The following is a 25,144-nucleotide window of genomic DNA, read 5'->3' on the forward strand; positions in this document are numbered from 1 at the left end:
TTATGGCTAAAAGTTACATAAAAACACTTAAAATTAAAGAATATCCAAGAGGGTGTGGAAGAAAATAACTATTCTTTAAAAAATAGAAAGCAGGAAACATAAAGAGGTTATAACAGCTTAAATAAGTATGTCTGGGTTTAGATTAAATATTATGAATACTAGAAACTAACAGAAAATAAGAAAGTAAATATTACTTAGTTTTAGAGTGAAGAATATTGAAAGAAATAAGAAAAGGGTAAATATGTTCAATAAGTTCACAACTTATTTAGTTATTGCATTTGCTAGAAAATAACAGTATTCATATTTGCTCCATTAGTTGTCACAACTATACAAATATAACCTCTTCTCTAATGCAGAAAAAATATCCATATACAAAGCAATGTAGTATTTGAAAGTAAACTAAACATTAACTTTGTAGTCAGGTTCACAGACATTTAGCTGAAGTAATGTAAAGGATAATTCATATAGTTGAACAGTAAATATTCCAAGACAGAAACACTGCTATATTCTTGTATCCAAACCATACAACTATAAACAAAACAGAACTCAGTCCAGAAGAAAGACAATTAAAGAAACTTCATGAATAGTATTAAATATTTACATGAAAACTGGTAAAATGTATAAAAGAAATATGTACAAAAAATAATTTCCCGACAGCAGAAAGTATCAGAAAATGAAAGCTCCAGAAACTAAGAGCATTTGCAAGTAAAAGCTAAAGTTAATATACTGCTGGAATGTAAAACTAGGCTATTAATTTGATTAATCAATAATTTATGATCAACTATAACATTTATTAGTTTCATGTATGATTATCAACTGAAATGAGGATTAAATTGGTTAATGTCATGAAAATAAATCAACTAACTGAAATTAGTATTTCCAACCAAAATATTGTCATTATGATTTATTACTTTGAATTAATTCATGGTTTTTGAGTTTAATCAGTTAGTATAATAATTTATAAAATAAACCATTCACAAAACACAGTGTAGAAAGACATTATTCACACATGAGATTCAATGAACAAACAACTAAAGTGTGTTAAAAAAAGGGCCCCAGTGTTTAAGTTGCAAAGAAACTGAAATTATGAGGTCAATGGTTTGAAAGTATGCATAATAAAAAAATTTATGGTTATAATGTAGTTATGCAAAAAAAATTATGGATTATGTGGCAAAAATGCAACATTTGTCTAAAGTACAGAACAGTTTAAAAAAATAACATTTCAGAGATTAGAAATGAATTAATAAAAATTCACTATCAACAGCAACATGCTGCTTATTCTTTTTTAATAACAGCAACAAATACACTTAGACATGATAAGCATTTTGACATATTTGTCAGATAGTTTGTCTAGCAGACAACAAGAAACAAGGCTATAACTAAGTCAAAAGATATGAATACGGTAACAAAAGACCTACACTTAGCTTGTCTAAATCTAGAAATTCCATCTTTGTCTATACAGTCAACCACTGATCATGCAGTCACATGTAAATTACACAAAAAATGTATTGTAGCCTAAAACCCTTGTTAAACTTGGAACCCTGCAAAAATCATAGAAGTGGTACAAACACATAGAGAGAAAGATAAAAGTTCAAAACATGTTAAGTAAAAGAGTATCTATGGTTTAAAAGTTACAAAAGTGTTGTATTATGTATTCTACTTTAAAAACAATGTTGGAAAAGTTTCAACTCATTGGCATGAAAGATTCAGTAAACTTAAGTTTTAAATTTTTTCTTCCCTAATTATATGAGAGACAATGTACTAGTTAAGCACATGTTAAATTAAATAAGTTTCTTATAACAACAAACAGAAAAACAAGATGGTTTCAATAATTTTCCAACTGTAGTCTGTACCATACTGTCTTGTTATGCCCCAAACAGAAACCATTACAAACAAAATTAATAAAAGTATTAAATCAAAATTAAATCAAATTACACAGTAAACAAAATATTTGAATAAAAATATAAAAATATCACTTGTAAAGTATTTGGATTTTCTCCATAATAAAAGTACTATTATTGTGCATCTCTGAAGTTTCTTTTAGAGGTTTCATGGATAACTTGCTATTTTACCAATTATATTCTGTACATAAAATGTTCAAAATCAAGAAGAAAAATAAAACGCAAAGCACACTTATCCACTTTATTGGATATACAAATCAGCTAGACATCTTTAGACTGGAATGTAAATTATAAATACAATTGTCTATACTTGTGTAATTACAAAAGTGTACATATTCAAGGGCAATACTGTAAAGTAAAATTGATTTACTGTAGTCAGAAATGCCTATCTTATAAAATTCCAAGTTGTGGTACCAGATTCAACAACACAAAAGTGCACATATTCAAGGGCAATACTATAAAGTAAAATTGATTTACTGTAGTCAGAAATGCCTATCTTAGTAAAATTCCAAGTTGTGGTACTAGATTCAACAACATTCCCCCCCCCCGTCAACTCTTCTAGGAAGATGATAAAAAGACCGATTTCATTATTTCTGTAAGATTCAAGTTAAAATCACTTGTCTGAACAGTTTTAACAAAATGAGAGTAAATTTTTCTCTTTCAGTAAAGAGCTATTTTATTTGTTTTCACACAAAAACAAAACAGTGATGTTATACCATAAGCAGGCTGGGCAGTTTGATCTGTAGTACACAGATGACACTTGTGAAGGTTTCAAAAAACACCTTGTGACTGGCTATCTTTACAATGTTAACTCAAGTTTTTTTGGATAACAATCTATGAGAGTGAGGCTGATAGTCTCAAAATAATTTTTGTTGAATTTTTGATAAAGCAAAATAAATAATTAAACAACAACTCTATTAAGCTGAACTATGATACTATATGTGACATGAAAAACATTACAAGGTCTATAGTACATACACATAGTTTGACATAAATTACAGAACGGATAGAGAAGCAGAACAGTTCAGTGGTTAAAACCTAGGATTTAAAACTCGAAAATCCTACAGAGCTATCAGTTCATGCTATGCATGAATGAATCTACACATAATATTGAGCCTTAACATACCCACATAAAATGTTCTGTGGTTTTAATAATGAAAAGTACATATGAACTTTAATGATTTAAAGGCTCTCACTCTCTCTCTCTTTAGCATATACACTGTGAAAACGCATGTTAAAGGTATAAAAACAAATCAAAAACCTTCTGACTACAAATGTAAGGAACACATAATAACAGATTTCTATGTATCACTTATTGTTGAAGATGTCATCTGAAGAACTTAACCTTGTGGTATCTCCTTTATGGATATGCTTTTTCTTCATGGTAGCTGTCCCAGTTTTGAAGACTACTGGACTGAACGTGGTCGATGTCTTTCAAGAGGTGAGAAAATAAATGTGTTAAGTTATACAGGGTTTGCAACATTGCTGGTTTTCTATACTAAAACTAATTTTAGTTAATGTATTTGATACTTTACATTAAATACAGCTATAGCTTTAATAAATTCTCTTTAACTGTGATACTTTATACTGAAACACAGCTTACATCAAATATCCAAGTTTTAGGCAAGAAACTAGAGTTGTGTTACCTAACATGGTCCAAATTTTGGCTCAAAAATGAAGGTTTGTGTCAACCACCATAGTCTAAGTTTATGCTCAAAATTAGTTTTCATTCAGTACTTTATTTATCAAATCATAATGAAATGACATAACCCTAGTATATTAAGCTCGGGAATTCATGACTATTGTTCCACAGTTTAGAATAACCCATACCTGCCGAATGATACTAGGTGCTTCTTTTGCAATCCGTGCCAGGTCTGCAGGTATAGCAGAACTGTGAGGAGATAAAGCACAGTCCAAGAGAAAGTCTCGACTGTAACAAATTCCAAACACACTGCTCACTGGTGATGTGGGCTCCTCATTGAATTCCACAACAGAATTAGTACTAGACATTCTTGCAAATTGGGTTCTCCTTGCTTTTGCACTAAGAGCATTGATGGTTGGAGCAGATTCAGCCTTAGCAAGAGTACACAAGCTTTCATTAGAGTAAAATTTGTTAGTCCTCTAATCTCCCTCTAAAATAAGACTTGTGTAAAAAAAATCTCTTCCCTTAAAAATATTAATATATAGAAGTTAAACAAGCCTTTCAGTTATGTTAATTCAAATGTAGCGATTCACCTCGCATCATAATACAAAAAGTGGTGGTAGTAAACAAAAACTATTGATTAAAGTGGTTAAATTTGTACCAGACTTCAACATTTTAGAATAATAATTCTTTACACACACAATGTTGTACAAGAATTGCACATGTAAGTGCAGTGCATTGTAAAAAGTATAAATAATGAAAACTAAACATTTATACTTCACACTAGTGTTGGTACTGAGATTAAAGTAATAAACACCTGGACTAATTCTAAATATCTACCAACAATGCCATATCTTCTCTTGACCATTGGTCACATTGCATCTGACCAGTTATCAGCAGTATAAAGTTTAAGGTTCACAGATAAACTGATTGCAGACAAATAACAATGTCATGAATGAAAGAAAAGTCATAATTGATAAAATTTACAAGTAAAATAAATATATAAAAAAGTGTGACATAAAATTAAACTACAAATTAAAAACTTCATAGCTCTACATTTCAAAATCACTCATCCTTCATCAATTGCATAAAATCAAATTATTTTCTGACAAAAAAACACGACATACTTCACCTTTAGCTAACTTAGAAAAGCATGTTACTTTAGGAACTCGTAGTAAAATTTGTATTACCTGTTCACATGCTTCCTTTCTACTATCAGGAAATAGTGGCCGACGAACAACTCTTACAGAACCAACTTCAGGAACAACACAGTTAACTCCAGTACACACTTCAGGGTGACTAGGTACTAAATTAGAATCAGCTGGTCCCATTACATCTTTCACAACTTAACATTGTACTTAATTCAACATAAAAAATATTCTGAGAGAACAATCTATGCAAAATACTAAAATAGCACTGAATAAACTGGTTACAAAAAACCAAAAAAAGCATAATTGTACTTTTTTTATACATTAGCTCCGAAATGAAACAACAAATGTTTCTAAATAATGTCAATGGCATTCCCAAGTTTATCTATGCAAAAATAAGTGTTCAATGGCCTGTATAATGATCTGACATGGATAGATCAGTTAATGTAGAAGGTGAACAAAAAGAGTGTGCACTCCTAGTTAGTTAGTTAGTTAGTTAGTTAGTGTGTGTGTGTGTGTGTGTGTGTGTGTGTGTGTGTGTGTAAAAGGGGTTCTGACTGATAGTGAAACATGTCAAGATATTAACAGACATTCTAAAATTTCCGTGTTGAGAAAATAGGTCAGTGGTAGTTTGTTAAATACAACAAATGATTGCAGAATGGCTACAAAGTCTCATAAAGTGTAGTTAGCAGGATGTGGGCACACTTTCCAACATCTAGTACAATTAGGAGACCCATGTGGAATAGATCTTTCTCAACAATCCCCACAAGGTAACAATTATTTGACAACATAAGCTAAAAACAACCCATCAATATGCAATTAGTCAGAAACATGTTTCATACGGTTGGCCTTCATACCTCTAGCTCATTACCACAACACAGCCAGTTTTCAGTAGCATCTATAAAACGTGGATCAATTCAAAGGTGAGCAAGGCCAGCAATTCATCTTGCACTACTGCTAGATGAAAGATGAGTATTCACTTGGAGAATGTCTGAGACCACATCCACATCCATGGATGGAAGGCATGTATGACAGTGATAGCATAGTGGTTGGAGCAAAAATCAGTATTGTTCACTATACTGACTTGTGTGCTGCAACATGGCACTTTAAATATCTATGATAGAGAGATGCAGTTTTATAAATAATAGTATTTATTATGGGTGCAGCTTACCAGAACATTCTTCTAATGCAACTCCAACTATGCCAATTAGTGATCATGTTCTTGGAAAAAAGAAAGCATTGGCATTGTATAAATGGACTAGTCAGCATGTTCTCTGGACTTAACTCTGATTTAACATGTTTGAGATGCTTGACAGCATGATTCACCTCCAAGTAGTGTTGATAAATTAGAAGTTGACTCTGACAAAACAGCAAATCACAGTTCTCCTGAAGGTCATTGATCTATTCAGTTTAAGCTTGCCACATTGTAACAGACTAAAACAAAATGCTGCTACAACCAAAGTAAAAAACAAAACAAAAAGCAACAACAAAAAACAAGTTATTAAACTGTAACAACAACAACATATCTAAATGAAAACTTTGAAACAATTGGAATACAGGTTTTTTTCATTTATAGAAAAAAAGTTATTAAATTAATGCCTGGCCAGGACTCTATGCAAACATTAATACATAGCATAATATAAATATCAATGTTACTGATTTCAATAACTAAAAGAAATTAGGAAAAAGAACCTGAAGAAAAAAAACAAAACATTATTCCAAAATTAAACCACTTTTCAATACTAATTATAATGATGAGAAACAATCAGCAATAATTCATTCTAACCATCTCTTGTGAACTAAGCTTGTTTAAGATCAAGGAAGACTTTATTTAGTGGTTAGACCATGATATTACATCCCACGTAACTAACCAATTTACATAATCTTTCACAACATTAAAATCTCTACCTTACTGCTAGGGTAAGCTTGTGTTAGTTTATCACTACAAGCACAAACAAATTCAATGAGCTCTAGCTAGAAGGTAAGTTAGCACTAACTAAAATTCATAGTTGAACTAAATAATAAAAGGAATACTAAACGAATGGTAAGCAAAACCATAACAAAAATTCACTATGTAACACTATGCATTACTATTTATTATGGTTGTATTCATCATTAACAAATGTTTACATATTGTAACTTTGGCTGCAAAGTCTGTAGCACCAAATCACCATTTGTGGACAGTGACTCAAGTTGTAGACATCTGCATATCAGTATTACATGACTGGTTGCTTGATTCTTGTTTTATATAAATGATAGCTCAGGACTGCCATCAACATTATGCACACCTTATAACTCTGGCACTTAAGAAAAGTAGACTTTCCTTCGTTAGGGACAAACTGAAAAGATGCACTTTCATAGCCAGAATACAGAAAAGGCTTGTAATTCTTCATAGTATATATCCATGTCCAGCAATCTGTAGTACTGAACTAAAGACAATACAGTAACATTCTACAAATCTGATTTAAAAAAAAAAAAAAAACGCACAAGAAAAGACCAATAGAGCCATTCTGAAATAAGACAAAACCTCTTCCTACCTTTCATTAGTTCATTAGCCATGTTGTTTGAAGGTGTTCCTGAAATGAAAGGCTTTGATTCACTTTCTGACTGCAAACTTTGAAGTGGCGAGTCTAAAGGTAGCTTGACAACCTGAAGGAGAGAATGAATATATCCATTTGAAAACAAGTGTATGTGTAGATGGATATACTAGAATAGCATGATCCAACATCTCAATATCAACAGTTTTGCCAGATTATCAGTAAAACAAAACTGTATTTATTAATAAAAATTACTCTTTTTTTCCTAAATTTACATTCTTTGCTAATCTCAAAGTCTTATATAAATGATGGATTTAACAAATGGCAAATGGTTGTCATTAACCTCATGCAACCATGAAAGTTAAAGTTGTGTTTAGATACAAGTTAAAATCATGTGTTTCATTCACTAGTAAAGCAATGAAGACCACAAACAAAAAAATGTAGGTGGAATATTGTAGGCTCAAGCTATTACATCTCAATTTCAATTGTTCTTTCACACAGAAAAGATTAAAATATTTAAAAAAACCAAATACTTTTTTAGCTTTCTTTCAAAGAACAGTATAACTTTATCAAAAACATCCTAAATGGTATAATTATATCCAAAATTGTAACTCGTGTGTGCGCACACAAGATCACTATATCCTTCCACAATTTGGGTTTGATCATCATTGAAACCAGCCAGGATAGTCAACCCAATCAAAGGAACATTCTAATGATGTGAGCTGCTAAATTACCTTCTTGCAATAGTCAAAAGGCATGTTCATCACCATAAGTATTTATTAATATGATGAATGTCAGATAATGTTTAATCTCATAGTGAACTTATGTATCCGTGTTTCACACCAACATAAATACATCACTTGCACAGTTTCTTGTATAACCAATTATGATACATACATGTTCCAATTTTGCTGTAGGATTGTGATATTTTTTTATATGATTAGGTATAATAAAAGTTATAATATTTGACAGAAAAATTTCAAAGAGCTAATTTTTTCTATTTAATCTTTTATTCACTGGTGCCTCAGAGGCATGAGTAGTAAATGATATAGTTATTGTTATAATAATGAAATAAACTGCATGTTATAACCTACTATGAATACTTTTCTTCTTCCATTTCCTATGGTAGAATTATTTTTTAAAAACATAAGAATTCTTGATTACTTTAAGGATTAAGCAACTGATCTGCAAGCTAGCTCTGAAGTTATATAAAAGGTTTTTGTACTGTATTTGAATTATTTGTAGATGCTAACATAGTGACATATCCCTAGAGATGCAAGTTCTGGTGACATGTTTAGCACCTCTCTACTTAGTTCACAGAAAATTCTCAAATGTTCAATAATGTAATGCTGAAATGGATAGACTTTTGCTTGAAATAATATAAAAAGCTTCTTCAGAAAAGAAATGTTCATATAGCAAAATTATTAAACACTGTAGAACCATAAAACAAAATACTTTTTGAAGTGAACTTTCATAGTTTTACATGGAAGTAGAAAACCTTGCATAATAGAGAGCATTTAGGAGAATAACAGGCTTCAATGCCATGACTCAAATTCAATCCACAACAATGTCACCAATGCAAATTTAAAAAAAAAAAAAAAATTGTATGAAAGAGGATCCTTCAGGCAAAATCCCACTGCAGTAGGAGCTGGGCATATCTTTTTGTACCATTATAACTAGATAATAAAGAACAATTTGAAGATAAAAAGGCTAACAAGCCAAATGTTCATAAACATTTTACAGAAAGATGACTGAAGAAACAAGCTCATTACAATGTAAGTTGCAATGTCATGGTTATCAGACTGAATTATCAACAATCAAAGAAATAGATACAAGGGCAACAATGCACCTGAAATATTCTTATAAAATGAAATTATTACAGGTCATTCTGAAGTGGGTATTTCTAATTACAAAACCTATAACCATGAAAAGGAACAAAAAAGGATGTCCTTTGCTCAGAAACGAATGATACAAAATCAACTTTAATTTCAAATTCCTTTTAAATGTTTGCCATAAAAGTTGAGGAAATTCCTTGGCAAAAACTTGATTAACTGAACAATATCCTTTTTCACTAATTGTCTAGAAAACAAGTGTAGATTATTTTGAAGATATTATAAACTCAGTTTATTGTACAATCACTAGTTGGACACATTGAGCTCTTATGATTGGTTTATTCAAGTTAATGACAAAAAAAAATTTAATAGTTTTCCACAGTTGTCTTTCATTGAAAAAAAATGTATTTTAACAATTTCTACATATACGTATATAATTCAATAAATTACAGCATTTTTTTTTACTCAATCAAACAGCAAAATGAAATAGTCAAAAGCAATTACTGTATACAGCAATCATGTTTAGCAGCTTATATGATAACTTAGTTTAATTACTAATCAGTAACTTGATTATTTTAATATTATAATTGTATACTAATCATGAACTAGTTTTTATCCTACATTCAAGTTGCTATTTCTTATGTTGATGATTACCAAGATTAAATCCTCAGTCATCTTTTCTATGGTACAGAACACTATCCAGTTAACTTGGATTTCCATATTAAAACTTGTATCAACTATTTGAATGTTTAAGAAAATTACCTAGGTTATGCTGACTTTTACGTTATCAGTTAAGTGAATGAAGAAGGCTTATTTAATCATTCTTTTCTATTTCTATGCAAGAGATGTATTATAGAAGGAACGAAAGAAAGAAAAAAGAATATATGTCAACAACACCACATCAGCCATATCTAGAATCAATGAGGCCTTTCACGTTATATCATGGTCATAAGGCTAGTTGGGATACAACAGGTTAGTAGAAGTCTAGGTTACTTATATTCCTAATTTTCACTAACAATGATTCTTATGGTGTAAACTAGAATAAATATGTGCACTCTAATAATTATCAATTTTATTATAGGCATTTAGAAGCTGGAGTTTTAGGATAACAATTTGCAATATAATATTATTTGTTTAGTTTAATTTTAACAACTTTTTTTTGCATTTCATTGGATGAAATTTACTATCATTCAAAAGAACTAAAAGAACTAGTGAACCAGTAAAGATTTGTTCATTCAAGTTATAATGAGAAAAATTCCAGTTCAGTGGTTAACATACTAGACTTCCATCAAACATGTCCAAAATCAAATCCTGGCCAATACCAGCAAAATAGGTCTTCTCAGGACTTCCTTAAAGGTGGCAGAAAAATTATTAGGATGTAAAATAGTATCTAATTACAATAAAAGTTATTAATCAATAACACTCAGGGAACTGTACATGTTACTTACTGAAAAGTTATACAACTACCACAACCTTACTGTAAAGTACTCCGTACACACATTATATATATAATCCATCTAATAAGCCTACAGTTTTTTAAGAGAAGAATGGGGGGGAAAAAAGAGATATAATTACAGTTTAAATCCATAATGGAAGAATCTTATACTTTGTCTGCAAACACAAACCTAAGCTTTAAGTTCAAGATCGTGGCAAATATATTAAAACAAACCAACTAAAAATTTGGAACTCAAGAATCTGGAAGTTATTTGTTTACTAATATTTCATATCTACTATATTAATGAAAACCATTACAAGACTGACATTTTTTTTGTAAAAACTTTTAAAGTATGCTTTAAACAACTAAATAAAATATTTGTTTCAAACTCACCTAAACAGAGAAATGCTCCACCACGAGTTGCAACACTCAACATCTGTGTTATAAATCTTACAAAGACCCTGTCATTATGGAAACAGGAACACAATGCTAACAGAATCATACTGATGTTAAACTATGAATAAAATACCTCTTTATTGGTAGACTTTTCATCATCACTTGGACTAGCATCTTCTCTAGCTTTGTATGTTCCTTCATTGCTGGAGCTGCTATTGTGAAGACTAGCCTCTTTTTCTACTTGGCCTGTTTTAGAATCATCACAGAACCATGTTGAAACCTTAGTTGTTGGATCAGTATGGCAGGGAAGCAAGAAATAGGGAACATCCTCTCCACCACTAGACAAACATAAGGTTTAACAGTCAATTTATAATAATTAATATGTGCTTTTTACACTTTTATGATAATTATATATTTAATTTTATACCAAAAAATTCTAAGAAAAGACAGCTGATGTTCTAAATACTACAAAATGTAAAATAAAAAGTTAACTTTTTCAAACTTTATACAGTAGAATACTGCCAGTAATACAATAATACTTTATTTACTAACAACAAACGTACAAAAATAACTTCAGTTTACTTGATAACAAAAAGGTTTAATTTTAGAAAATAAAGTGAGTTCAGTACCTGTAGTTCCACTGGCCTGAGTTTTGCTGAAATGAACTAGAGTCTGCAGAAAACATGCTCAGTGGATGTCTATTACTTACTGTCTGAGGCTTTTGCTAAAACAAAAATTAATACAGTTTGTTAACCTTAGAATTTTGTGAGTAATAACATGCAAGCTACATTTTGCCGTTTATTCTTTCAAAATATTTTAATACCACAATCACTTATGAAGCATTCATTAGAAAAGTTTATGTTTCATGCAAAAATACTCAAAGGTTATCTGTACTAGCTGTCCCTAATTTAGAGTAACAGATTAGAGGGAAGGCAGTTAGTCAACACCATTCCTCACAAACTATTGGTCTTTTTAATTGAATAGTGGGTTTTGGCAGCTACTCATAAATAAAGCAACAGCAGTCCCAAAGTATAAAAAATTTTGTTTTTATTATTATTTCCATTAACAGGCACAACCATGAAACCTCAGACTGACAATCCAACATGTTCACCACTGGACTGTGATCAGCCTATTTAGAAAATATTTACACGCACACACACAAATATATTTTGCTGAAGGAAGTGATTGATAAAAATGAAACAATATGAAAATGATTATAAAAACATTTTACAACACACATTTATAAAATGTGTTAAAAGAGTTGAGTGTAATAAATAATCTTCCATTTCTTTTTAGTCTGTGTTCATATGTTTAACAAATAAATAGGAAGTTTATAAAATTTTCAGTGATATCCGATTTTTATGTAGATTTTTAGCTTTGAAAAAACAATTGCTTGAAGAACTTTCTGAGAGTACACAGAAAGCCTTTAAACAGTGCTTGAAATTGATCTGAGTAATTCAGTGTGAACCATGTTATTACTGTAGCTTGATACAAGCTATTGTAATTTTCACACTGTTTGGTTATTCTTGATCATCAAATGAAACATTTTGGATCACAAGTATAACTGATTCAGAGGGTAATTAAAATTGGTTTGTCAGAAAACAGCCTACAAAAAGATATATTTCCTTTTTTTATATAGTATGCTTATTAAATGTAATGCTATTATTGATTTAATGCAAGGCTACAACAATTGTCTATTTAAGCTCTGTTCCAAACAGGAAATAAAACTTAAAATTTTGGCACTAAGTCCATAAACTTACTGATCACACACCAGGTGACTATATACAATATGTAAAATATATCAACATTAAAGAAACAAATATTCTTACTAAATTTTACAACAATAATCTCCAAAAAAACAACAACAAAAAACAACTTACTCTTTCAATCTTTTCAGCAAAAAATTCTTCAAGTACTAACTTTGCTATCTATAAATAAAAATAAGTATGGGAATGAAATGCAAGTCCTGAGGGGGAAAAAAGAAGAAAAACACCAAAGTTTACATTTTCATACACTGAAAATGTATTTCTAATATGTACTTACTTCCCTCACACCAAGCCATCTCAATTTTTCTCCCTTCTAAGCATTGCTAAAAACAAATTTTCATAATCAGTGCACCATTCTATATACTCCATCAATTTTGTGCCACTACTGAACATATACATAGCTGGTGACTCACTCTCAACCAAAAGTATTCCATCAGCTATACTGGCAAAGCTAGTTCCTCTGCTATTTATGCTCAGTCCTCACTTTTGAAAATTTGCAGTAGCTAAAAAAATAATGCCAGCAGTGGGGACAAAGGATAGGAAGTGTGCGAGATAAATACCTATCAGAAATAGTTTCCTAGTGTAATAAAATTGTAACTTCTAATACAGTCTTACTTTTTCAGACACAAAGCTAGAATCCCACACTGCAAAAGGTGGAGGAGCCAGTGTAAGCACACACCACTGAAACCAAAGGTAAAGCAATCAACAGTAGAAAAACAACTAACATAGCCATGAAGATACTTAACCTCAATCATACACTGAACCTCAAAATTTATACTAAGTTCATTTAGGATTCAGAAACAAAAAATAAATGCAAAAGAAAAGAATTATTAAAACAACTGAAGGCAAACACAAAAATTTGAAAACTGTTGAACAAATTAAAAAAAGGATTTGAAATGCTAAAGAAGCTCAATCAGAAATGGTAGCCAAACATGAAAACATGTGCAAATGATGTAGTGTCAATCAAGAAAGTGAGGACCATGTGGTAATAGCACAGCTGCACCACTATAGGTGGTGCAATACTATTGGTTGAGAGTAGTCACATGCTATGTAAATGTTCATCAATGGTATGAAATTGGTGGGGTATATAGACTGATACACTAAGCATAAATTATTTTTAGAAATGCCCAGAGGACAGAAACAAAAAGATTGAAAAAGTTTTGTGTGAGTAGAGGTAAGACCACATTGGAATAACAAACATTAAATGTGGATCAACATCACATTAACAATCTACAATATACAAAATTACCCAACCATGTTTTTAGTCAAGACTCTTGTACTGAAGACTTAACAGCTAACTAGGAAAAATAAAAAAATCTTGGTTTGCTCCATCCCTCTACTATGGTAGTAAAATAACTTCCACCTTTTCTAAAGTGTTAAAAGATATGAACAAGTTGTATAATACAAGATTATACTTTTGGTTGAACAATACGTTTCCATCCATCTACTTATGCTGAAAACATTTTGTATTTTGAGAGAAAATCAACTACTGTAACTGAATGATAAATTCATAAAAGTGTTTATTTATTCTGTAACACAAAATTTACTTTAATTCATATTCCTTAGTTGGTTTCTTGTAATCTTTAAAATATTATTCAAATTCAGACTGGATAATAAATGCAAATGTTTGTATATGTGTGTGGTAATATATATATTACACATACACAATTATTTTCCTATATGGTAAACTACACTCTACATGAATGATATCTTAATGAAATGGAAATATTCCCAACTTTGTAACTTGTTTTCTTGCATAATTAGTATATTTCAATATTCTAAATATTTAAAACATGCTGATTTTATACAGATGCATACTTTACTAAGGAATGTTATGGCTATACATTATATAGAAAAAATACTCTTACAGCCACATACTAATATAACAAAACATGGACAGATTTTTTTAGCCAATTAGACTTAAGGTGTTGATAATCTTTCCTTACTGTTACTAAATCCTTTTTGTCACTGGAAAGTTTAATAGTATTCCTCCCAACATACACGGTATGGCTATATTCACCAAATGCAACATCTTCTGTGCTATAGCTGTGGATAAGAGATTTTCTATCTCCAACACTGAGAGGGGTCTGAATAGCACTGCTGTCCTCGGATAGATTACTTGCCAAGCTTGATGAGGATCCACTACACTCACGTTCTATACTTTCCTAAAAAAGAAAAACAAAATTATTCTACATTTTTACTCTCAAAATATGACCAGTTTGTATTCTGCAGAATGTACCAAGTTCAGCTCTTGTATAGTTATGTTTGCCTACAAAATAAAACAGCTAAATTAACACTTATATAACTTTTATGAATTCACCCAAGATTATGAATTATGTGTATTTTAACATAATCTCGAGGCTAGGGTTGAAAAACACATGAAACCACTTTCTGTATACACAGAACTCAGTTTAGCTTTGTTTTTCTCATGAAATGACTCGGTTATAAATTTTATATGAAATTAAATAGAATTACATTTTATATAATGAACCATCTTTCACATTTGATAATTATAAATACACACAAGTTCTTAGTTAACCACAGGGCCTCTAAAATTTACCTTTTAAAATTTAAATTTTTAAGATTTTGCAGTTTATTGTCAAAACAAACAATTATACTAGGAAAATTATTTGCATATTTAAACAACTCTTGACACTCAGTACTTTATTTTTTGATAAAACATGAAACTGCATGTGATTTAACAGCAAACATTTTGTCTACCATTGCTTAAAAGATATGTAGATGCAAGTAAAACATCTATACTACATTTTGTTTTTATTACAAGCTTTATATCTATAATAGTTACCAATACAAACTTGCAAATTCTATCGACTATAAACTTTACAATAGGTTATCAATCAAGAGTGAAAGTTCAATTACATGACCTATAGTTACCCTTGCTGGCGAGGCATTACAGCGAATTGTGTCTTCAATTAAAAGCTTAGCATGCCTAATAAAAAAGACAAAATCAATAATACCAAAACAGATTCATCCACAAACACTAACATAAATTAATTGATGAACAGAGCAATCAAATTTCCTATGAAGTAAATATGTGGAAAATAAATTTTGAACTTTTATTTATTCATTTTTTTTTACAAATAAATAAATCACTTTTATGAGCAGTAAAGACAATAATGCAAATACAATACTAACTTTAAAGAAGATCTATGCTATGAACCAACAATCATCTAGTTTTTCCAAATGTTTTAAATTTGTTTCAATGCTGTGTTAGCATATTTCCATTCAGCCCTCCATTCAATTCAATGCACTTATGACATTTCTCTTTGTTTGTTTTTTTGTTTTTGAATTTCGAACAAAGCTACTTGAGGGTTATCTGCACTAGCCTTCCCTAATTTAGCAGTGCAAGACTAGAGGGAAAGCAGCTAGTCATCACCACCTACCACCAATTCTTGGGCTACTCTTTTACCAACAAATAGTGGGATTGACCATCACATTATAACACACCCACGGCTGAAAGGGCTAGCATGTTTGGTGTGACCAGAATTTGAACCTACAACCCTCAGATTACAAGTCAAACACCTCAACCCACCTGGCCATGGCGAGCCTTCTCTTTGTGTTACTTGGAATCATAACTGTCTATGTTAACATACATCTACAATTTTAGACATCAAGACTTTTTACCACTATACATAAAGAGTTACATTTTATTTCAGCTCCTATGTTAAGTTAATATAAGTAGAAGTAGTTTTGAATTGAAATTAAATCTTAAGAAATGTTTTGTAGGTGATGCTAGCTTCTTAGGAAAAAGAACAATTGAGAAATAAATATATTAATGAGTAATACTTCAAAAGATATCTTACAATTTACAAAGGAACCAGATTTTATCAATCATATCTAATTTTTCTACAAGCCCTGATGCTGGAGCAGTCTGCACAAATACTTACACCTTAAACAGTACACATGCATTACACTTTTGTCCTTTATAGTCACATTGTGTGATGTGTATATCAATGTGAACAAATAGCCCATGTTACAATCTAAGAATTGTCTAAATGGTGTAATTAAGGGTAAATGCAGACAATTTATCCATTTACAATTTTGTGAATTATTCAGTTACTTTTTTTTTTTAATTTTAAACCATTATAGTTTTAAATTACATGTTCATTCCGAGTGAAGCAGTGAAAAACAAGTACATAAACCAGACAGTATGAGAATGGCATCCCTTTGCCAAGTTAAAACTAACAACTTCAGAGTGCAGTCACATGCTGATAGCTTACACTGTAATTGACTGTCAACCAACCAATTAGCAACTACAACATGAGGGTAAAGCACAGTCACACAGCTCAGGAGTAGTAATGTGAGCCTGGTCAAGACTTCCAGGATAAGTGTGGAGAAATAAAAGCTTTGACTGGTCAGAATACTCCATGCAACAAATTACAGGACTACAAATTTCAATATGAAGTATATGCAAGTCTCTCATGCGTGAAGAAAAATGGCAGTGTCAATAATCAAAGTGATCCAAGTAGAAAATGTTTCAAATTGTTTTTTTTTTTACAAGATAGATAATGGTTGAGTACAGATTTTGCCAATGGCACTGCTATAAATGCAGGTATAAATATTATTTTCAGAATATTAAGATACACGTTAACATGAAACCTCAACAGAAAGTAGGCACTCAATTACTTCAGAGAAGAGATAACCAAATCAAAAGGTTCAAATGTTTCACTTTAGGTGGTGTACATTGACTACAATACCATCTTCCTCTTTGCTTTCAAATTTGTTGTTGACTGTTGTTTAACAATAGAAACTGGGATTTATTTGCCCACATTGAATAATAAAAAGTAACAAGTAACAACAGAAAAAATACAGCACAATCAAATTAATAATCAGCATAGCAACATGGGGGAAAAGAAAGTATACAGAAAGAGCTCAGAGAAAAACTTGTTCACTTGTCTTTTTTCTTGTCTGTGATAATTTTTTATTTCAATAATAAATTCAATTTCTAGTTGACATTACTAATTTGTGACTCCTGTATGTGCAACATGTGTTCCCATAACTATTTCCCATTACTATACATTGATATGTATCCATACTAGTATAAAAGCCCATCAAAAATGACAAAAAAACCATTGATGAACGATAATAAAAATTACAGAATTTAAGAAACAAAAACGCACCTACTCTTCACTTATTTCATCAGTCTCAAAGTAATTCTTTAATCAAAACATTTTTTTATCAAAAACTACACATAAAAGTGAAACATTGTAGTGAACAAAAGTATGTGTGCATTCTCAATGAGACTTTACTGTATTCTAAGTCCAGAAGTAAAAAGGACGGTGCAGACATTTCAACATAAATGTAACTCTTTTCAAAGGATAAAAGACATTTGGTAGTAATAAACCTTTGTCATCTTTATGTTTTAAGGCCAAGTATATAGTGTGTGTTAAAATACCAAAACATTAATTTTATTCACCATTAAAACATTTTAAACATTCTATACAATTAGTAATAACCCATTTGTAGTCTAATTAAGTATTAAGCTTAATACAAGTTTTAGCTGAAACACTACTTAATAAATTTTATTTTGCTTGTAGCTACAATTCAATATCATAAAAACTTCCAGATTAAAAACAATTTTGCTGTTATATCACCAAAGTTATCAAAAAGAATAAAAAATAAAAACAAACCTTTCTAACAAAACAACATGAATATTGATCATTTAACACCATAGTTAATCTAACAAGAATCAGATAACAGTTTTGTTGCTAATGGTGATGTTATTATTGAGCATTACAAAAAAAAAAAAAAAGTGTTAAAGCATTCTTTGACAAAACGACAAAGATAACTCCTTTTAAGATAATGATAAGAATACTCCTTTTACAGTTAGTGATAACATCTATATGCCAGATGGACTTGAAACTTACTGTATTGATTCTTCACTGGAACCAGTGATCTGTACAAGACGATCCACTGTACCAGAGCTAACTATGGAAAGTAAGAGAATAACAGTAAGTTCTTTATAGCACCTAACTATGGTTGTAATTTTTAAAATGTAACAGATGTAACTATGTCACTGCATCCACCATCAACTAAAGATAATCACTCTTGTTCAGAAATTTCAAAATCAGAGCCATTGTAGTTGACAATAGAAATATTTTAGCACAATTTTTACTTAACAAGCTTCATGTAATAAAGAGTTAACAGACAAATGATATATTTAAATATTTTCAGTTACGATAAAGGTTTTATATAAAATGAATATAAATGTTAATGAAAAAAAGAAAGGTTTTTAAATTTTGTCACTTGAAATGCTTAGTTGTTTCAAGTAAAACAAATCTCTAAGTCAGTAGTCCTCAACTTTGTTTTCACTCACGAATAAAAGTCAATCTCACAGATCTCCCATATTCAGATATGTATCTGTACAAGTAGAACCCACATTGTATAAAAGTCCCATTGACATGAAATATACAAATTAATCATATTTTCAAATAAAATATTTTAATTGAACATTACATAATGCATTTTATTTTTTAGTCTATAATAAAGAAACTCAGTCTTTACTATCATGGACCACAGATTGAGAACCAAAATTGTAAAGGATAAAACAATTTGTTTTTGCTCAAGTGTGTGTATATTCTTATGCTGGAATATAATAATACACAAGTAAAAAAAAACATACAAAAGAATAATTATAAAATACTGAAAGACTGAATGTGATGTAATGGTAACAATGATATCAAATAGACAGACAGAGAGCAACACCGAAAGTAAATTATAACCATATTTTTTTAAAATAAAGAAATGTATACATGTGAAAGCTTAATTAAGAAGGAATAAAACTGAACCAAGAACATTCCAATTTGGATTACTTCAGTAGAAAATCATGCAAGACAAATTTTCATAAAATCAGCAGGGTTAATGAGATTTTCATTTTCTTTGAATACTTTTGATGGCATTTTAACTCTTAACATCAGTACATGTTTTGTTGATTACACCATCTGAGAAATGGACAAAAAAAGTATTAAAATTACCTTCCAAAAATCTTTTTTTTTTTTTAATTTTTAAAAAATACAGCTTTTATGCTTATTGGTTCACCTTTTGTAGGTAAAATTGCATGTAAAAACGAGTTTCTAAAGTGTGTCAAGTTTTGGTGAAATTTAAAATGTATGTATCAAAGACCTGTTTCCAGGACTAAACTATTCAATATACAATGGTAGAATGTCCAAAAGCCATGTTTATCATAGTTTGAATTAAAAGTGCAATGCTGGAAGGTGCAATATATGAATAAAATGCAATACTGTAGATGCAGTTACAATAGGATTTATATTGAAATTAAAGTGAACAGAAGGAGGCCACTTAAAACCACCAAAATAAATCAAAAGAGAACAAGAAAACCGAGAAGTTTCAGTTAAAATAAAACACTTTGTTCTTCTCATGTTTTAGATTATTCAATATTGTACAGACCTCAAGCAAGGCAAGTGATAGAGAATAGCTGTATACATTTATTGTTGTTTCTATGTACTGTGCCAAGTGTACTAAAAGTTTACATTCTTACAGTGCAAATCAAGTTCAAAAGGAATGGCCACTGAACAAAAGAATACTTATTCTGGAAAGAATTTTCATCAACAACAAATAATAGTTTAATATTTTACAAGTTTCATTTTTCAAAATGAGAGATCAAACTTGAAAATTAAGTCTTACATGAAAACTTGGTATAGCAGATTGTCTTTTTCAACGTTGTTACCACAATATGAAAATTTCTGTATTATCAACTCACAATTTCAGGTTTAAGTAGAACAGTACACCAAGTTCAGTGGTTCTCGATCTTTTTTCCTCGTGCATGAATCCCCCTCAATTCTTAAATATTTATATAAGCTGATCCTATGTTATACAAAAGCAGCACTGATTTAATAAATCTAAATTTTCAAATAACGCATTACATATTTAATCAAATGTAGTATCATTTCTTTTACAAAAACTATAATATGAGAACTTTTTCTTTTGTTATGGGCAAAACAAGGATTATGCAAACAACAAATCGAGAACCACAGCTGTAAGTAATAAATCAAATTAGTTTTAGCTTATTTTTCCTTTCAACAAACTCGTATATATACTATTGTTGGTATGAACTTACATACAAGTGAAGAGAATCATGAGAAAAGATACATCAATCAGAGAAACTAAGAAAAGAAAAATGTATGTTTTATATAATCAAATAGAGGCAAACATATGGCAATATTCCATTTAAACAAAACATTTTTTGCAAGAAAAAAAAAAGATGCATTTTTGTGAAAGCTCTGGTAGAACATCATAAACCTGAACTAATCACATTCCATCTTTGCTTATATCATGCAACACATTTTCATGTGAACTAAATAAAAACAATAAAAACTGCCTCTACTTCACCTCTCTGAAAAGAGATAATAGTGTTGCTCATCTCCTCAATCGTGTGAACCCTTCGGCCTTTGATTCCCATTACTTGGAGAAATACAAGAATAGTACAAAAGTAAATTAAAATGTGACTGTAAAACTGGTAAGAATTTTTCAGGCTGTTGTTAAGAGGTTAAATCTACTGTGTGTTATTTTTCTTTTATAAAATTCATTTGCTAGTAAAAAATAAAAACAAATATTGATGAGAATTCAAGAGCAACTACAGTAAACAGACTTAAGCTTTATTCAGCAACCACTAATAAAGTAAAACTAAACATTCATTTGTAATAATCCTTTACTAAGTTGAAACATTTGATCATTGTATTTATGATTGTATTCTTCAACAGAATTAGATCAAACATTAAACCTAACAAATTCTAGCACTTAAAAAAGTTACATTTTTTACACTTTTAATCTATACAATTTTTCAGTTACTTGCAAGGTTACTATTGTTTAGTTGTTCATAAAGTTTAATGATTCTTTTACTAATCACATTGATATAAAGATTCTTTCTTAATTTGAGTAAGTAGTTAAAGTTTAGAACTGTGGTGGTGACAGATGAAATAAAATACATGAAAAAAGTTCATGAAAACTGATATTTGTGATATCATTTGTGGATATATAAAAACTATCATATTTAATTAATTTTTTTTTTTTATATAAAACCTGTCAATAGATTTTTTCCAAAAGCATACTTCAAAATAAGCTAAAGCTTTCTGGATGTAGTTTAAAAATAACTGTTGATATACTACAATACCAAAGTATGGTGTGAAACCTAGAAAATATGTAATCAGCCAATGATGAAATTTAAATTAAGAGTTTTGGTGGATATATTAGAACAACACATGGTGTAATACATACAACATCTGTATTCAAAGTTTTGTCAATGTATCAGAATACCATAGCATAGTGTAATACATAAAATTTGTAATCAGTCAATGATGATAAAGATTAAACTCTTTTGAACTACTGCTTAGATATGTGCAGACAACTTCCAGGGCAAAAATAACATCATTGGACAAAAAAACTATAGAAAACAAACAGTTGTTTTTCCACACTTAAACAAAAATTAAATACTTAAATCAGTATTTATTCTACAAAAATGAGTTATTTAAATGTATATATACAAATGTTTTTTTAAATCCCACATTTTGATTTTGAGATAATACCAAAGCACTCCTAGTAAAATCATTCTAAGATGTCATGATATGATTTAACCGTATATATATCTCAGCTTCAAGATGTTATGGACTACAGATCTAAGCATATCATAAAAGATAGTTTCCCCATTATTTATTAACTGTGAAAGTCACAAAAGCTGTCAGTTCAGCAGGGATTTATACATTGATTTGAACAAAGTTATAACAACTTTGCTTGATATGCTATTAGTAAACAACTTCCACTACACAGTTATATTCCCAAAAGTTTGTCTTTAAAGATTGCTTAAAGCATGCCTTTTCATTCCAAGTATGATGTGAAAAGTTTTTTGAACAAGATTAAGTAAGTTCATATGAGTCATTTTGGTTGGTTGATTGGTTTATTTAGTGTTTTATGGCACAAAGCAACTAGGCTGTCTGTGCCAAACATCCAGTAAAAAGGTAAAAATAAAAATAAATATAGTAAAATTCATAAAAAGAAATGAAGGTAAAACAAAACAGCATTGAAAAACAGAAAAAGCATAAAACTAATGTTGACACCTAGTCTATAATGTTAAGAGAGAAACCAGAGTAAGAGAAGTTGTAAAAGACTTTCTGTAGCATAACGTTAATGATCATAACCTGCCAGGAATACTAACAGGTAAGTACAAAAAGCACTGTCAGTCACATGAAGTTGGCCTTTCCAGTCCTGATTATGTGTCATTACAGCCATTATCAAAAGGTAAAGTAATAAAAGTTTTAAAAGACATGTAGCAAAATTGTAATAATAATTTGCCAAAAGTCTGGTAAAATGGTAAAAGTAAAGTATATGTAGTAAAATTCATAAAAGGAAATGAAGGTAAAAACAAAACAGCAATTAAAAAACATAAATGGCATAAAACCAATGTTGACATCCAGTCTACAATGTTAAGATAGAAACTGGCCTGGTATCCAGAAAAACTGGATAGAAGTAGATGCTAATGAGAAATGGGCCAGTTGGTTTTGTATATCAGTGAGAACAGGGTGTGAGCCAACGTGAAGCGATTCCAGGGCCTGTAAAGAACAAAGGGAGTCAGTATAAATAGTGCAGTTTGAGTACTGCTTAGCTTTTATGTGATCCAGGGCAAGAGAAATGGAGTACAGTTCAACAGTGAACACAAAAGCTGAAGAGAGGATTCTGCACACAACCACCAAACCACAACAAACCATGGCAGAGCCCACAGAGTGACTTGATTTCAAACCATCTTTATAAATAAGAATGGAAGGATGGTTCGAAAGATTTTCAGTAAATAAAAGACAGTACTTCCAATTGGGAGTATATGCCTTTCTCAGATGACTTAAAAGATCACATTTGGGGACTGTAATAAGCCATGGTGGGATGGGCTAACCAGTGGATTCTCCTATGTTATCCAAGGACAGACACAATTCATCCAATTGCACCTGAACATGAAGGCCAAAAGAAGCAACAGTAAATCATCTGTTCTGAAAAGGGATGGCCCACTGAGGAAGGAAAACACATCCCCAGGTGGGATGCTTTGGTAAGGAATGAAGTTTCGAAGAATATAGTAAAGACAATTGCAAATGGCGAAGATGCAGAGAAGGTTCATGAGATTCTATGTATAAGCTTTGAACTGGGGAGGTGTGGAAAGCCCCAGTGCAGAGTCGAAGTCCTTGATGATGAATGGGGTCCAGCATCCTTAAGGCTGAGGGTCTGGCAGAGCCATAAACCAGTGATTCATAGTCGAGTTTTGATCGAACAAGAGTACAATATATCTTTAACATGAAACATCAATCCACTCCCCAACTGGTAGTAAAGAGGACATGGAGGGTGTTCAGTGCTCTTGTGCATTTGACCTGCAGCTGCTTTAAGTGTGGTATAAAGGTCAGCTTACGGTCAAAGATAGGCCCCAAAAACTTGGTCTCAGGGACCACTGGCAGCAAAACTTCACCGATACGGAGTTCAAGATCAGGGTGAATACCCCGTTGGTGGAAAAAGTGCATGCAAATGGTTTTACAGAGAGAGAAATTAAAGCCGTTCGCCGTGGTCCACTTCAGAACACGATCAAAGGCAGTTTGTAGTTGCCACTCAATATATCTTATGTTCGACACCTGACATGAGATGTGAAAGTCGTCAACATAGAGCCCGTTTGCAACAGTGAGAGGGCGTTGGTTCAGTGATGGCATTAATCTTTATACTGAAAAGTGTGACACTCAAAACACAGCCCTGAGGGACCCCAAGTTCCTGTAGAAAGAATGGGAAAGTGTTAAACCCACATGAACTTCGAATCTCCTGTCCATTAAAACAGTTTTAATAAAAATTGGTAAATGGCCACATAACCCATATGTATGGAGGTCTCACAAAATGCCATACCTCCATGTTGTGTCATAAGCCTTCTCAAATGTCAAAGAATATTGATACAAAATGTTGTCATTTGAGAAAGGCTCCTCTGATTGACATTTCAAGTCTAATTAGGTGGTCCGTGGTGGAGTGTTGTTGTTGGAACCCACGCTGGGTGGGCAAGAGGAGGTTGTTTGATTCAAGGAATCAAACAAGACGAGCATTAACCATCCTCTCTAAGGTCTTACAGAGATAACTTGTCAAAGCAATTGGACGGTTGTTTGAAGGAATCTTGGGATCTTTCCCAGGCTTAGAGAAAGGTAAGATAATAGCCTGATGCCAAGCATTAGGAAAAACATTCTCCTGCCAGATCTGGTTAAAAGCAAATGAGAAGAATATCAAGAGAAGCAGGAGAGAGACAGAACAGCACGTCATAGTGTACATCATCAGGTCCAACAGATGTACTGCCAGAACGATGAAGGGCCATTTCAGTTCCACTAGTGTAAAGGGACAATTATAGTTAAAGAGATAGTCAGTTCGAAAGGAAATAGGGGAATGCTCTGCCCATGTCCTGATGACTATGAATGTGGAAGAACAAGCAGAAGTGCTAGATACCTGG

At 31.1% G+C, this 25,144-nt stretch overlaps 1 protein-coding gene across 18 annotated transcripts in view; it reads right to left on the bottom strand.

Annotated features, from left to right (window-relative positions):
- Nucleotides 1-482: 482 nt before the first annotated feature.
- LOC143236017 (eukaryotic translation initiation factor 4E-binding protein Mextli-like) overlaps nt 483-25,144 on the bottom strand; it is a 37,456-nt gene continuing 12,794 nt past the window's right edge. For 8 of the 18 annotated variants that reach the window (XM_076474223.1, XM_076474211.1, XM_076474220.1 and 5 more), the window contains 11 exons: nt 21,028-21,099; nt 18,546-18,606; nt 15,538-15,607; nt 14,604-14,822; nt 12,772-12,819; nt 11,521-11,615; nt 11,025-11,229; nt 7,229-7,340; nt 4,734-4,849; nt 3,732-3,974; nt 483-3,332 (listed from right to left, as the gene is read on the bottom strand). In XM_076474223.1, coding sequence (XP_076330338.1) covers nt 3,210-3,332; nt 3,732-3,974; nt 4,734-4,849; nt 7,229-7,340; nt 11,025-11,229; nt 11,521-11,615; nt 12,772-12,819; nt 14,604-14,822; nt 15,538-15,607; nt 18,546-18,606; nt 21,028-21,099 — 1,364 coding nt within the window. In that variant the 3' untranslated portion in view covers nt 483-3,209. Of the gene's footprint in view, nt 3,333-3,731; nt 3,994-4,733; nt 4,850-7,228; nt 7,341-11,024; nt 11,230-11,520; nt 11,616-12,771; nt 12,820-14,603; nt 14,823-15,537; nt 15,608-18,545; nt 18,607-21,027; nt 21,100-25,144 lie in introns of those variants that run through there. The other 10 variants (XM_076474221.1, XM_076474224.1, XM_076474225.1 and 7 more) reach the window with 7 other exon arrangements.

Source organism: Tachypleus tridentatus, chromosome 13 (genome assembly GCF_004210375.1).
Source record: "Tachypleus tridentatus isolate NWPU-2018 chromosome 13, ASM421037v1, whole genome shotgun sequence".
NCBI lineage: Eukaryota > Metazoa > Arthropoda > Merostomata > Xiphosura > Limulidae > Tachypleus > Tachypleus tridentatus.